General features: G+C 43.9%; 1 protein-coding gene across 1 annotated transcript in view; it reads right to left on the bottom strand.

Annotated features, from left to right (window-relative positions):
• Positions 1-2,294: 2,294 nt before the first annotated feature.
• The window catches only part of BBS7 (Bardet-Biedl syndrome 7), a 50,060-nt gene continuing 39,580 nt past the window's right edge, over positions 2,295-12,774 (bottom strand). Inside the window, exons 16-19 of the mRNA XM_036762276.1 lie at positions 7,582-7,691; positions 7,394-7,497; positions 6,103-6,226; positions 2,295-3,492 (exon numbers count right to left, since the gene is read on the bottom strand). Coding sequence (XP_036618171.1) covers positions 3,359-3,492; positions 6,103-6,226; positions 7,394-7,497; positions 7,582-7,691 — 472 coding nt within the window. The 3' untranslated portion in view covers positions 2,295-3,358. The remainder of the gene's footprint in view (positions 3,493-6,102; positions 6,227-7,393; positions 7,498-7,581; positions 7,692-12,774) is intronic.

The raw sequence follows: 12,774 nt of genomic DNA, 5'->3' as shown, positions 1-12,774 counted from the left end.
GGCAGCCTCAAGGCCTTAAATTCCATTTTCATATTTGAAACAGACAAACAGAACGAAGAGGGCAGCCGACCGCTAGGTATTCCTAGTTTATATCATCCTCTTAATGTTCACACGAACAAAAAATCTCATCCCTTATTAATACCCCCCTCCCCGTTATTCAGTTTGGTACTAGCTTTAGCAATAAGAGAAATTGAAGGAATTGAAATAGGCAAAGAAGAAACAAAGTTATCACTCTTTGCAGATGATATGATGATTTACTTAGAATCCTAGAGAATCAAGTAAAAAACTACTTAAGTAATAAATAGCATAGTTGCAGGATATGAAATAAACCCACATAAATCCTCGGCATTCCTATACATTACTAACAAAGCCCAACAGCAAGAGGTAGAAAGAGAAATGCCACTTAAAGTCACTGTAGACACTATAAAATGTTTGGGAATCTACCTGACAAGACAAACCCAGGACCTATATGAACACAATTACAAAACACTTTGCACACAAATAGAGTCAGATCTAAATAAATGGAAAAACATCAGTTGCTCATAGTTAGGCCGAGCCAATATAATAAAAATGGCCATTTTACCTAAATTAATTTGCTTATTCAGTGGCATACCAATCAAACTACCAAAAATTATTTTACAGAGCTGGATAAAATAATAACAAAATTCATCTGGAAGAACAATAGGTCCAGAATATCAAGGGAATTAATGAAAAGAAATGCTGAGGAAGGTGGCCTAGCCATACCAGGTATTACACTGTGCTATAAAACAGCAGTCATCAAAACTACCTGGTACTGGCTACGAAACAGTTGTGGATCAGTGGAATAGGATATGTACACAAGACACAGTCAACGACTATAGCAATCTATTCTTTGACAAACCCAAAGAATCCAGCTTCTGGGCTAAGAATTCACTACTTCACAAAAACTGCTGGGAAAATTGGAAAATGGTAGGGCAGAAACTGGGCATAGACCAATATCTTACACCATATACCAAAATAGAGTCAAAACAGGTTCATGATTTAGGAATAAAGGCTGATACTATAAGCAATTTGGGAGAGCAAGGAATGGTTTACCTATCAGATTTATGGGAAAGGGAAGAATTCACGACACAACAAGAGATAGAGATCATTACAGAATGCAAAATGGATAATTTCGATTATGTTAAATTGAAAAGTTTTTGTACAAAGCCAATTCAACAAAGATTAGGAGAGAAGCAGGAAATTGGGAAAGAATCTCCACAACCAGTGTCTCTGACAAAGGCCTCATCTCTAAAATATACAGAAAAATGAACCAAACTTACAGGAATACAAGTCATTCCCCAACTGAGAAATGGTCAAAGGATATGAACAGGCAGTTTGCAGAGGAAGAAATTAAAGATATTTATAGGCACATGAAAAAATGCTCTAAATCACTACTGATTAGAGAAATGCAAATCAAAACAACTCTTAGGTACCACATCTCTCCTGTCAGATTGGCTAACATGACAAAACAGGAAAATGATAAATGCTGGAGAGGATGTGGGAAAATTGGAACATTGTTACACTGTTGGTGGAGTTGTGAACTGATCCAGCCATTCTGGAAAGCAATTTGGAACTATGCCCAAAGGGCTACAAAAATGTGCATACCCTTTGATCCAGCAATACCACTTCCAGGCTGTATTCCAAAGAGATCATACAAGTGGGAAATGGACCCATATGTACAAAAATATTTATAGCAGATCTTTTTGTGGTGGCAAAGAATTGGAAATGAAGGGGATGCCCATCAATTGGGGAATGGCTAAACAAATCGTGGTATATGAATATAATGGAAAACTATTGTGCTATAAGAAATGAGGAGCAGACAGACTTCATTACAACCTGGAAAGACTTATATGAACTGATGCTGAGTAAGGGTAGCAGAACCAGGAGATCATTATATACAATTACAGACACATGGTATCTGTAAGGACTAACTTTGATAGACTTGGCTCCTCTTATCAATGCAAGGTTCAAAGATAGCTCCAAAAGCCTCATGATATTGAAAAAGTATGCACATTCAGAGAAAGAATATGGAGTTTGAATGCAGATTGAGGCAAACCATTTGCTCTCTTTTTTTTTCTTCCTTCTTTTTTGGTTTCATCTCTCCGTTCTCATGATTCATTCCATTGGTTATAATTCTTCTTTACAACTGGACTATTATGTAAATAAGTTTAATGTGAAGGTGTATGTAGTACCTATATCGGACTACATGCCATCTTGAGGGGGGAGGAGAGGGAGGGAGAGAAAATCTGGAACCTAAAAACTTTAAACAACCATCTGTTTAACCAGACTGTCATTTTTATTGATTCTTTGTAAACTTAAATACAATGATGTTCACTAAAAAGGAATATAATTTAATCCTAGAGTGTCTTCAAAAAATGACACCTTTCCTCAAAGACTATAAAATGGTCTATAATGGTAACTGACAAATAACAGGCAGAGATCTCCCTTCACCCCCCCACCTCCACACCACCCCAGCAGCATCACATAGGTACTGCATGGCATGTGAACTAGGAGTCACAGGACCAATCCTCCTCCATGGCCATGGCCTACACTTCTGGGCACAGTCGGGGGGGGCCACCCCTCACATGTGGGTCATCAGACCCACAGATAATGAACCAGAAGACCCCACTGGCTTTATTATTTAGCATAACCAGCCCCATTACTAAAACAATAATGGGAAGACCTATACGAAGAAAGCATGGTGGGTCTAAGAGACAGGAGGAATACATAGATTAAGAGTCAGAAAACCAGGGGTCAAGTCCAGCTCAGACACTTACTAGCTATGTGATCTGGAGCCAATCATGTAGGCCTCAGTTTCATCATCTATAAAATGAGGCTGAGGTCAATGATCTGAAGGCCCTTGCCAATTCTAAATGTATATTGCCATGATGCCAAATCTCTTTCTCTCATGGTGCCCAAGTCAGTTCCCTCACTGTAAAGTGAGAATAATATCTATTGTACCTTTTGGGGATGTCATAAGGATCAAATGGGAATACATGTGAAAGCACATTTTAAACCATCAAACCAATTCTCCTGCCATTCTGAAATGTTATTGCTTCCCAAATATCAATATTCAAGGAAGTTGATTAAGTCATCTCCACAACTCTTAAAATTAGCTTTTCTTTTTCGCCAAAAATAAAAAAAAATATTCTTTTTTTTTAAAGAAACATCTAACAAAAAATACAATTTCTTGAAAAATGTCAGGACAACATCCAAATGATACATTTGAGATGGAGTCCAAATCGTGTAAAAATATTATAAATCTAATCTGGAACATACTTGAAAAATATCCTTTCACAGACGGAGCTGTCTTGATGCCTGATGTGCACTTTATATTTTAAGCGGCATCAAAGAAAGCAATCAGGGCATTTTGGTCATAACTGTCCAGAATCTCCAGCAGAAGAGGAACTTTGGTCTTCACATTGGTACCTTTAAACTTGAACTTATCAATGAAGAGGTCGGTGATCATGCCTGAAAGAAAAATGCTGGTTTTCAGCCATTAGCTGTCACAACCCAAAAGGACATGTTTTCCCAGAGGTCAATGTATTCTTTGAACACAGAGAGCCATTCAAAAGGGCCTTTTTAGGGTCTCTCACCTTTTTTTTGTCCAGACTTGTGATTTCATCATTGAAATCACAAAAGGGTCAGTCACTGTTCTTAAAAATATTAAGCATAAGAAACCCAACTTCTAGGACAGTGGTCTCTAAAAATTTTATATTCAATCACACAGATGATCAATAGGGAGGCCACTGGAACTTCCCAAGCACGGGTCAGAGCTGCATTTTAGGAAGCTCACTGGTGGATGGATGGAGGAGATTTGAGGCAGGCTGACCCACGAGGAGGCCACAGAAATAGTCCAGAGGTGAGCTAAGGAGGGCCTGCCCCAGGGGACAGCAGTTTCAGAGGAGAGAACAGGGCAGAACTCAGAGGTCAAATCCACATGCCAATGGATTGGATACAGGGGTGTGAGGGAGTGAGGAACTGGGGATGATGTGGAGGCTGTGGGCCTGGGTGACCTGAAGGATGGCAAAGCCCTCCAAAATAAGAGAAGGAAGGAGAAGGAACAGTACGAAGGAGGGAGGCTGGGGAAAAGAAAATGAGCTCAGTTTGGTACATTGAGTTTAAGATGACTGGTTCAAGATGTCCCACAGGCAGCTGGTGGTGCCATACTGGAGCTGAGCAGAGACGGTGGGGCTGGAGAAGTGGATCGGGGAATCATCAGCATTGAAACACTGAGTCCATGATGCTGAGGAGGTGCCAAGTGAAATGGCACAGAGGGAGAAGAGGAGAGGGCTCAGGACACAGGCCTATGGACCAGCCATGGTTAGTGCCCACAACCTGGGGGAAGATCTAGCAAAGGAGATGGAGACAGGAAGGAGAAAAACCAGGAGAGAAGAGAGAGGCAGCCTGTCCAATGCAGGCAGAAGAAAGATGAGGATGCTGTCAGTGACTCTGAACCAGCTGTCACCTCAGGATCCTCACCCTGGCCTCACCAACTGCCCGAAGGTCCTCCCACCTGAGCCCCAAGACTGATGCCCCACAATCCAGTCACCTTGTACCTGTTTTGCACATACCTCCATCTGGACCCACACTACATCTGGGCATCGAGTCCTGGAGGGTAGGTACTGCTCTGCTTCTGTCTTGGACTGCCCAGTGCCAAGCACATGGCAGGTGCTTAATAAATGCTTGTTTCTTCTTACCTCCCACCAGCTGTCTGGGCCTGGCCCAACCCTGGGCCTGGGTGCTCCCAGCAGCTGCTCAGATGGGCCCATATGTCCCTGGGCCTCTTGGACAGCTGCAGCTGCCCCTTGTCCCTCATCCCTGAGCCATTCACTGCCACCCTCAGGTGGTCCCTGGCCTGGACGGGCTCCTGTGACCCCTTGGCTCAGCCTGCATCTCCCCCACCTCCACAGCTGCTCAGCCCTTGGAGGGAGGTGGGGACAGAAAGGGGAAGCCATACAGAGGAGCCCCACTGTTCTAGGGTATCAAAGTTTCAGGGTCTAATTCACCATTATAACGACTTCGATAAGGGACAGAGACAAGCATTTAAATGGCTGTTTTGTTTATATAACACTAATTAATAACTAGCCAGGCTAATTTTTTAAAAATGGAGTTGACTAGCTATTTTGCCACAAGGCAGACAGCCCCTCACTGTAACCGGATCTGTAAATATGCCACTAAAACCCTGGCTTCCAGCATGATTTGGTCAGGTTGTAGTTTTACTTTGTGGCTGCATTTAGACACCAGAAAGTAATGGGCCACCTACGCCCTCCAGCTATCTTCAGTATCAAGGCAGCCTGTCCTCACAAGGGCCAGACACAGCCACTGCTGCTGCCGTGAAGGAGGCCCAAAGAAGCACTCACTAAGTGCCTGCCAGGTTCCAATCATGGTCAGGAGCCTGGGGATACAAAGACAAGGCCAGAACCACCATGCCCTCCTCGGATCTGCTCTCAGGGCCAGGGGACCTAAACGTGTAAGTCAGACTGGTCCTGGAAGAGAGCCTTCATCATTTAAATTTAGCTGAACGAGTAAAAACTCTAAGAGTTCACATATTTACTCATTAAGACACCTAAATTAAGGTGTTAACGGTAAGAGAGTAAATAAAACACCCTTGAGCCCCTAGTGCTCTCTTGGGCTCACTGAGCTTCTACAAACAATGATGCCAGAAGAGGATGCTGATGTCTCTCTTTGTATCAGAGTGAATGAGCAGTCCAAGAACAGGAGACATGGTCCCTAACACAGTATCTCGAGTCGGGATAACCTGGGTTCTGGCGGTATTTGGGGCCCAGCCTGACTGGATGACCCTGGATAAATCACCTAACCTCTCAGTGGCTTTGGGCAGGGGTGAGTTTCCTCATCTCCTGAGAAATCACAGGTGTGGACAAAAGAGACACACACACACACACACACACACACACACACACACACACGCACACCCCAACCTTCCCTAAAGACTGGCACTTCAGCCGACTCCTTCCCTGGGCATCCTAGTTAGTCCTGGCAGCTTGGACTTGTCACGCTGGGGGGCAGCCTTCCCCATCCTGCTTAGCTTCCCAGATGCTGTGACAATGGCTGACTGACCATAAAGCCTTTCCAGGTGTGCAGGCTGTTTCTTGTACTCTTCCTGCAGACGGTCCGCCTCTTCTAGAATACAGCGATATTCCGGGATCAGAAAGTCAGTGTTTCCTTCGTGCACCTGCAGTTCCTTATTGGGATAAAACAAGGTTGCTGGTTAGTCCACAAATGCAAGGAGCTCCAAGGGAATCTGCAGCAGTGCTTCTTCGCCCCTCCTAGTAAAGTTCCCTGTTATGCACCAACAGTAGCAGACAAATGAGCATTGGGAAGGCTATTTCCACATTATTTTAAATTTAAATTTTAAAACTATCTGGCATTTCTTCATCAAACTTTATATCCTGACCACATCCTTCTGTCCATCATTTCCCAAGAACTGGCCCATGGCCTAGCTAACACCAGTCCATGATAAATTAGTCTACAAAACAATTGCTGTGAATGGCCTCACTTTATTACACTTATAGACTTAACCAAAGACAAGCTCTCCCTCCCCTCCCTGCCTCCTTCCCCCACTGCCTGAACCCAAGCCATCTTTCTGCTTCCTTCCTGGTTCCCACATTCCACCCCTTAAATTAGAGAAGGCCATGATATCACAGCATCGTTGTTCATCAGAGCTGGATGGGACTTCAAAACCATTGAGTTCAGTCTCTTCACTTTAAAGCTATGGAAGCCAGGGCCCAGAGGCCTGGCATGATCCATTCCGAAGTGCTGCAGGATGGAATCAGGTCATTCACTCTCTCCAACCACATTGTATCACCCAGGCTTTGGAGAAAAGTGAGAGCAGGCTCAGGATCATCCGGGCTGGCCAACTTTGCCCTCGTCCTCCTTGGGCAGAGGCTAGAGCAGTGATGTTCCTGGAATAGGGAGTCACTTCTCTGAGTGAAGCCAGGGTCACACAACCACAATGGGGCAGAGGCAGGAACTAGAGCCAGGCCTTTCTGGTTCCAAGGCCAGCTTGCTATTCACAGCAGCACACTGCTCTGACCCACGACTCAGCTCCAGCCTTCCAGCGTGGTAACAATTCAGGATAACAAAATTTAATCAATAAAACATTTCTAAGACTGACAAAAGGGTTTCTTTAGGTCTGCTAAAAAATAATGAGCCAGAGTTTAATGTCCTCTTTCCTATTCCAGAGATAAGTGGGCTGCTGCAGTGCAATATAACATTTCATTTTTTTGTAAAACGTCCCAAATGAAAAAATGGATGTTATTCCTTGGGTAAAATCAGAAATATGGTACCTAAATGAAATATTAGGGAAAATGCCTTAACAGGGTGAAGTGAATCTGAAAACTGTGCTTACTTTTAAAGCATCGATTAACTGCACTTTCTTGGCCAAAAGCAGCTGGTATTCCAGTTTCGGGTGGATCAGCTTTAATGTGTGATTCACAGACACTTCACTGATCTCTGAGAAAGAGAAGAGACAGGTGCCAGTTGGTCCAATGACTTTAATAATGCAGTTACACAATTTTTAATTGATTTGTTTTTTACCATAGGCTATGTTGAGATTAATTTTTCTTTTTGTGGCTTCTTTGGAAAGCACATCTTTTAGGATGGATATAGTAGAAATGTTGTCCGATTTAAAGACTCCTTCTCCTTTTCTAAAAAATTAATGTTTTAGAAAGAACATTAGGAGAATATGGCCCAGTCCACAAATCCCTTTTGTCTGAAGCCCAGAGTTCAAGTCTGATTTGACTTTAGAATTTATTAACATGAATCACAGAAAACTAGCACTATATGGTGAGCTCTTTGCAAAACTATAAACATGCAGTCCTGCTAGATTAACCCTGATCCTTGTGCTGATAAATCCTGAGGTGTCTGAGCTCCCACTGGAGGGGCCACGAGGGCAGGGCTACATCCCTGCCAGAAGCTCGTGGAGGTTAAGAGGCCAAGATAGTGATCATCTGGAGAAAGATGGTGGGTAAGGGCTGCAAAGGAGGAAGGGAGAGGCCTAGAGGCTGGGGAGAGGATGGGGGAGGTTCAAAGGACCAAACCCAAGGGAAAATGCAAACCTAACACCAGTCAAGGCATCCATGCCACACTGAACAAGACAGAGAAACAGAGAAGCCGGGCTTCAAAATCACAGCTGTCCCTTAAGTTTCTCTCCTGGGTAGTTGTACCGTTCCCTGCCCCTGTCCCATCACCCTCTCCCCATCTCTTCTCTGTCTCTCTACCCCTCCTCTATTGACACTGATATGATAAAAATGATAATCATGGCAATATTAGCTAGCATTTACATGGCACTTTAGAATTTGCAAAGCACTTTACAGAGATCACCTCCTTGGATCCTCACAACCACCTTGGGAGGCAGGCTATGCTCAGCCCCATTTTACAGATGAGAAAGCTGACTCACAAAGGTGAAGTGACATGGCCAGGGAGGTGAGTGTATGAGACAAGATCGGCACCAGGGCCAAAGGGCTGCCATATTCTCCTCTCTCAATGGCCCCCTTGTCTCATGACCATGCATTTAGCTGCCCTCTCCCACTGCCCAATGCCTTGCGTACCGCCAGGAGAAAGCACCTGGCTCACAGTCCTGCCTCCCTACATGGCCTCACTTGTATGGTTAAGCTTCAAGGATCCACAGCCCAGACACTTCTCTCTCCTTCCCTGATCCCACTCCTTCATTGTCATTGAACATGCTCTGACACTCCCATCCCCTCTTCTCCTAGTCCATTAGCTCCCTTCTGGACTCGCTTGCCTCCCTACCCAATCAAGACCCCATGGCAAGCCCTTTGAACCCTGCCCTCTCCACATCCCCCCCACAGCCCACACCCTCTGGTGAGGGAGGTCTGGCTCTCACCACTCTATGGGCGCTGCCAATCCGCAGCCGGGGACAAATCCCCAGTCATGAAGGCAGGATGACTGCCTCTACCACTGAGTAATGTGGTCTGGCCTCCTCTGGGCTCTCATTGCCATTCACTGTCCTTCATCTATGTCATTTCTCCTAGCTATTTCCCCCAGCAGATAGTTCTCTTCCTGCCCAATCCCCATCCTCTCTGCAGACAAGCCCACCTCCCCCTCTCATGCTTTACTCTTAAGGAACAGCCTCTACTTCACTGCCAGTCAATGGCCACTCTCAGGGTGGGCACGGCCAGCATGGCCCCCTGGAGGACAGACAGGAGGCAGCATGTGGCAGGCAGGTCAGACCACCACCATCACCACTGTGACTACCCCCAGGTCCCCTCAGACCCTGATGAACCCAAGGGCTTAGGATCCTCTGTGGGAGCAGTCGTTGGGGAGAGGCAGCTGCAGCTACTGGAGACCCAGGAAAGAAAGTTCTGGCAATCCAGTCTTTGGCACTGGCAAAACGGTTCAGCATCAAAATATGGCATCATTTCTGCCAGTGGAAATGACAATGAAGAAGACACTGCACCCTAAAGACTGTGAACCTTTTTCATCTGACCTGGGCTGAAAGCTCCCCTGTGTGTTGTCTCCCCTTTAGGATGTGAGCACCTTGAGAGCAGGGGCAGGCTCATTCTTCCATCTGTATCCCCAGCACTGAGCCCAGTAAATGCTTCATTAATTCAATCACCTAGAACTCTGTCTTCTCTTACCCTCTGTTCCTTCCTGTCTCAGAAGGGGTTGGGGGTGGGGAGCATCTTTACTCCTTTTCATGACTAATCTCCAAATGTGCCTCTGATCTCATGTTCTACTCAAGGTCCTTCATCAATTATCCTACTTCCTTCTCCCATCTTCAGCCTCTTTCAGGTCAATGGCTCTTCTCCCTTCCACTCTCTGCTTCTACAGATACAATCAAGCTCCCAGGCCCCCAGCACAACCACGTCCAAGCTACCATCTCATCTCTTCTCTTCATCATCCAATTTCACTGGAAGCAAAGGGGTGGGCCCCTTGCCAGTGATGCTGCAGGCAAAATTCTTGGGAGGTACCAGGCAGACTGGATGGCCTCCAATTCTCAGCTTCAGAGAGTAGACGGTATTTGGCCTCATCACTCTACTGAAAGTGCCCCTTCAAAGCTTACTAATGACAACCTCAGCAACAAATCTGGTCCCTTTTTCTTAATCCTCATGCCCCCATAACTTGTCTGCGGTACCAGGAACTGCTAAGGGCCCCTTTTTCTATCATACTCCTGCCTTGCTGTAAATGATGCTAAAGAAAGCTCTGTGTGTGTGTGTGTGTGTGTGTGTGTTCGTGCAAGCTCTTAAATATATGGATTCCAGTAGAAAATAATTCACATGCCAAAAGAGGTAGTCTGGACATACAGATGTCACAGTGAGTTCTTTATAAAGTACTTTAAAAAATTTCAAACCTGGGGGTAGCTAGGTGGCGCAGTGAGTAGAGCACCGGCCCTGGAGTCAGGAGGACCTGAGTTCAAATCCGGCCTCAGACACTTGACACATGTACTAGCTGTGTGACCTTGGGCAAGTCACTTAACCCCCAATAGCCCTGCCAAAAAGCAAAAAAACAAACAAACAAACAAAAAAAATTTCAAACCTAAATACCCCCAAAATCAGTATTTCCACATATAAAGTAGAATATAAAAAAGGATTATATATGAAACCACAAACCTCTGTAGAGGTTGCTTTTTAAAAAATTATATAATAAATTCAACATGTTACTTTGAAAGCTGTTCTGTCTGTTTCTTTCTGGACTTCATTTCTAATCAATGCATTTTAAAAATGCTTCAGTGACCCTCTTTTATTCTGTTTTAGCAACACTATAACTAGCTTCCCTTTCTTCCCAACTAAAAAGGACAAAAAAAAAATGCTTGTAACAAGAATAATCAAGAAAAACAAATCTACAGAGTAGCCATGTCCAAAACCGTATGAGTCATTCTGCATTGAGTCCATCACTTCTCTGTCAGGATGTGAGCAGCACATTTCATCATCAATCCCCTGGAATCATGGTGAGGCATTGCATAATTAAGAGTTGTTAAATTTTTCAAAGGTGGTTTTTTAAAACAATGTTATTATTCTCCTAGTTCAGTTTTCTTCACTGTGAATCAGTTTACACAAGTCTTCCTAGGTTTCTCTAATGCCACCCCCTCACCATTTCTTATGGCACAATAATATTACATTACTTTCACCTGCCATAATCTGCTTAGCCACTCCCTATATGATGGGCACTCCCTGTTTCCACTTCTTTGCTACAGAGAAAAGAGCTTCTATAAATGTTTAGACATAAGGTCTGTTTCCTCTTTCTGCTGGTACAAAATCTTGGTCTGAGTTTGGTTCTGCCACCTAACAGCTACATCTCTCTGGGTAAATCACAAGGTCTTTGAGTCTATAAAAGTCCACCCCTACAAAAGGGATTATCATGAGCACCACCCACGTGGCCCAGCACCACAGACCTTCAAGGTCATTGTCGCTGCGGCCCTCTGGACATTCTGCTCTGTGCCCTCTGCTGGCTCTTCTTCCTTGGAGTACTCAGAGTGCTTGGAGGCATACCCCAAATCTCTTCTCCTACCTCTCTGCTCTTCACACTCTTTCACAATCTCTTCCGGGGACACAGATCCCATATCTACATGTCCAGGCCCACATTTCCAACTCCCACTTGGCAGTTCTAAGAGCAGCTCAAATTCACCATGTTCCAAACAAAATCTTTCATTTTTCCTCCTTCAGAAGAAAACCACTTCTCTTCACTTCTTTTTTCTAGCACCTCCATAACATTACCATCCTCTCTGTCACCCAGACTTGGAACAGCAGAATCATGGTTAACTCCTCTTCCAAGGCAGCTGACAAGTTCTACTGATGCTGTCCCTAGAATATGTCTTCATCTCATCCCCACTGCCACTCCCTACATTTCAATCCTTTTTTTTCTTACTTGGACTACTGCAGGAGCCTCCTAAATGATCCCCGTCTCTTGTCTTTTCCATCTTCCAATCCCTCTTTAGCACACTTTCATCTATAATTTTCCTAAAGCCCAGTTCTGATCGTGGCACATAATGATAACAATAATAAGGATCATATGGCAAATTAAAGTCTACATAGTAGTTCCCTCAAAACAACCCCACGGGGAAGGTAAGACAAGGATTCTCACTGAAACAATTTTATAAATGGTGAAGGAAAATGGCCTAGAAGTGCCAGATCTGAAACTGTATTACAACATGGTAATCACCAAAACAATTTGGGACTGGCTAAGAAACAGAGTGGTAGATCAGTGGAATAGATTAAGTACACAATACACCTTGTGATCACAGCAATCTAGTAACCCAAGGAGCCAATATTTTGGGATGAGAATTCACTATTTGACAAAAACTTCTGGGAAAACTGGAAAGTTTGGCAGTTTGGCGGCAACAAAGTATAGACCAACATCTCATACCATATGCCAAGATAAGATCAAAATGAGTATGTGATTTAGGTATAAAGGATGATATCATAAGCAAATTAAGGGAGCATGAAATAGTTTACCTGTCAAATCTATGAATGAGGGAAGAATTTAGGACTAAACAAGAGATAGAGAGCACTGCAGGACATAAAATAGATAGTTTTGATTATATCAAATTAAAAAGATTTTGTATAAACAAAACCAATATAGCCAAGATTAGAAGGAAAACTGTAAACTGGAAAAAAAGTTTTATAGCAAGTTTCTTTGATAAAGGCCTCACTTCTCAAATATATAGAGAACTGAGTCAAATGTCTTAGAATACAGGTCATTCCCCAACTGATAAATGGCCGATATGAATAGGTGGTTTTTAGAAGAAATCAAGTTTTCTATAGTCATATA

Source organism: Trichosurus vulpecula, chromosome 6, assembly GCF_011100635.1.
Source record: "Trichosurus vulpecula isolate mTriVul1 chromosome 6, mTriVul1.pri, whole genome shotgun sequence".
Lineage (NCBI taxonomy): Eukaryota > Metazoa > Chordata > Mammalia > Diprotodontia > Phalangeridae > Trichosurus > Trichosurus vulpecula.
This window is presented reverse-complemented; position numbering and strand designations above follow the sequence as displayed.